The sequence below is a fragment of the Callorhinus ursinus genome, unplaced genomic scaffold, assembly GCF_003265705.2.
Source record: "Callorhinus ursinus isolate GAN/ISIS: 27379988/994484 unplaced genomic scaffold, GSC_fseal_2.0 scaffold86, whole genome shotgun sequence".
NCBI lineage: Eukaryota > Metazoa > Chordata > Mammalia > Carnivora > Otariidae > Callorhinus > Callorhinus ursinus.
Window position 1 is genome coordinate 308,931 of NW_027397148.1, and position 3,318 is coordinate 312,248.

General features: G+C 42.8%; 1 protein-coding gene across 1 annotated transcript; it reads right to left on the minus strand.

Moving 5' to 3' along the window:
* Nucleotides 1-276: 276 nt before the first annotated feature.
* Nucleotides 277-2,597, minus strand: MC5R (melanocortin 5 receptor). Its single transcript, XM_025865184.2, has 2 exons — nucleotides 2,466-2,597; nucleotides 277-1,277 (listed from the first exon to the last, which is right to left on the minus strand). The coding sequence occupies exon 2, from the start codon at nucleotides 1,249-1,251 to the stop codon at nucleotides 277-279; it is 975 nt and encodes a 324-aa protein (XP_025720969.1). The 5' UTR covers nucleotides 1,252-1,277; nucleotides 2,466-2,597.
* Nucleotides 2,598-3,318: the final 721 nt, after the last annotated feature.

Below are 3,318 nucleotides of genomic sequence, written 5' to 3' on the forward strand. Positions count from 1 at the left end.
ATGGGTGGGAAAAGGAGAAAAAGTAGGAGGAAAACAGGACAGTAAGAAATTGTCACAGACCATTCCCAAAATGGATAAGCAGCATGTGCATGTCTGACCCAACAACTGCCACAGGGGAAAATAAGTGCAGTACAAATTCAAGATGGAAAAATGATAAACAGAATGCATGGTTTTGATTTCCAGTTCTCTGGCTTACTCCTTGGCTGTACCAACTGATTTTGTCATATGGTAAATCAAGGATAAAAGAGAGCCACAGAGAGAAGAACTTTTTGTTTATTACCTGCCAGGGAACCTACAGGGTGTTCTGAAACCATGGCAACAAATAATCTCTTTAAAGGACTTCCTCATCTCCTGGCTGCGGAAAGCATATATCAGAGGATCGATCACAGAATTACACATGATGAGTATGAGGTACATATTAAAGTAAGACATAAAGCAAGAACAGTAGAGGTTCTGGGGACAAGAAATCATCAAAATGAGATGGAGAAAGAACGGAGCCCAGCACACGATGAAAATGCCTAACAGCATGGTCAGGGTGACAGCACCTTTCATGCTGGTCATTTGCCGCACAGAGCTGTATCCACGCAGAGCTGCTATCTGTTTGACATGAGTCCGTGCCAGGAGGAACATGTGTATATACAGAGACACCATGAGGAACAACATGATGAAGAACATGGAGATGAGGCAAATGATTACATAAGTGGATTCATAGTAAATGATGAAAACAATGCCACAGCTTGTGCAAAAGGTCCAGATACACATGATAATCACCCCAGAACGCTTTACTGTCATAATGTGGTGGTAGCGCAGAGCATAGAAGATGGTGACATACCTATCTACTGCAATGGCCAGCAAACTGCACATGGAGGCCACCACAGAAATGCAGATCATGGAGTCAAACACATTGTCAATGTGACGCACAAAGGCATCTGCTATCACCAGGTGCTTATTATTTATTAAGTATATGGTGATGGTCTCCCATGTGTTAGACATGCTCACTAACATGTCAGCTACTGCTAAACTGCACACAAAGAAATACATGGGGGAGTGCAAGTTCTTGTTCTTCACTATGGCACCTATGACCAAGACGTTCTCCAAGAGGCTGATGAGACCCAGAGTCAGAAACACCTCAACAGCAATCCCCATCTCTTCACATGGTGAAGACTTGTTCTTGACATTTGGTCCTGAAAGGTTGCCTTCTGTGGCATTCAGGCTGAGATCCAAGAAAAGCAGGTGAAATGAGGAATTCATTGCTCCTCTTCTTGGCAACAAATTTACTGTAAAACAGGTTTTAATTCATGATTCAGAGAGGTGAACAGTCTACCAAAGAAGTACAACAGCCTGCCAAAAGCATGCAAACCTAAGAACGAGGTTAAATGGACTCGGAGCATTAGCATGAGGCTGGTGTGCCCCAGTCTGTCTGGATCCCTGGAATTGTGTTCCTCCAACACACGGGCTTAGAATTTTCACCAGCCTCCTCTGCGTTCCTTACTTTGGGCTCCCATTCTTTCACATACCTCTTACTGGAGTGACCATACATTTCAGCGTGCCCAGGACAGTTTCACTTTTTATGCTTGTTGTCCTAGCACCCAAGTTTGCTCTCAAAAGTATCCTGAACTCACAATCTACAAAGTTCCTTGCAGTCTGATTTTTACATTTCTGACACTACTGCACTGCATTTTTCTCAAGTGAGCACAGATTTCTGAAGAATTGGCAGGCCCTCTTTCTCTCTTAAGAAAGAAAGATAGGTGCCTTCTCAATATTTGTCCTCACACTTCTTTTTATATATATATTAAGTATTTGTTAGTTATTTAAATTCAATTAGCCAAGGTATAGCACATCATTGGTTTTTTATATCACACTTCTAAAATCCACTAGGACTCAGTCCCCCTAGCTGTAACTGAGACTAGCCACAGTGATCTGTTAATTTGAGCATAATCACATACAAAAAGTTACTGTCTTCAATGCGTAAATTTAAGTTGCACACATGTGTTAAAATTGGAGCTCACAGAATGTTGTTTTCCTTTAATATTTTTCCTGACTTCTGCATTTGAAATTCCACAGTCTGATTGACAGATAGTCTCATAAATTCCACAGAAGCACAGTACAAAGTAACAAGGGATTTCAATTTGCCAGATACTAGACCAAGATACTTCACTCCTTTGTTGCTCAATTTCTCTCCCATGATTTATATTCAAAAATGCCTTTGCCCTCCAAACTCAGAGCACAGCTGGGGAGAGAGCTACAATATCTGTCAGCATGCTCATCATCAATAAAAAGTATTTATTAACCTGTAATCACTTGCTATTTATGTCTAGTTCTATCTCAAAGATATCAACAAATTATATTATATTAAACATCATATCAAACTGTTTAAATATCCAATTAGCTCTCTTCCACATGTAAGTTAGGCATGGTTTTCCATTCTTTTCAAGACAATTTTAATAGAAAGTGTGGTTATTTACCAGTGCTCTCTCGCGCCTCTTCTCTTGCACAGCAGCCCTTGGGCTCCTCACTGGGAATGCTGGCTCAGCCTGGGCATGTGGCATCCACCAGCTAAATGCCATCACCCTAGGACAGGATCCTCTGAACCAAGTGCTAAGGCAGCTTGAGCCTCAGTCACAGCTCCCTTGCCTTTATGCAGCCTGGCAGACCCGCCTCCCTGTCACCACCCCTTTTGGACCTGAGTCTATGCCTTCTCTCTTCTGAGCGTTGGGCCGAGCTACCACCTAGTGGTTAGAGACAGAGAGCACACCCATCCTGGCAATTCTGGCCATCATTCTTTGGAGCTCTAGTGACACTTGCATATAAGAGCGTTCTCCTGCTTGTAGAAAATCCTTCCCCAAAAGTGCATTCAAATGTGTTTTCTAGCTGGCTGTTCTTGACATTGCTTCTCTTCTCTTTCTGTTATGCACTGATTAAAATGCTGTCAGATAGTGTGACAGCTCAGCTTCTCCCATCCCTGTTAAGTCCTTCTATCCAGGACAGTCAGTCACTGGTTCCTGGGAAACCAGAGCCTGGGAAGCACTCAACTGTGACCATGATACACACCCTCTAGTTGGCCCAAGACTGTCTGCCACTAGAGCAAAAGGAGAAAACAGATTTTCCCCTGGCCAAATATCCTGGCTTTTAGCAATAGTTTCTAGACCTCTGCTACCTAAAACACTGACCTCTGCTCCCAAAAGGATCTTTATTACACAGCCCAAGAGATAGATGCACAAATGCCTGCCAGGACGAGTCCAAGGCCAAAATGCATGGGGCTATTTACTATTAGAGATGTGACTGGGGCTTCACACATGGTCAGACAACTTTCCAACA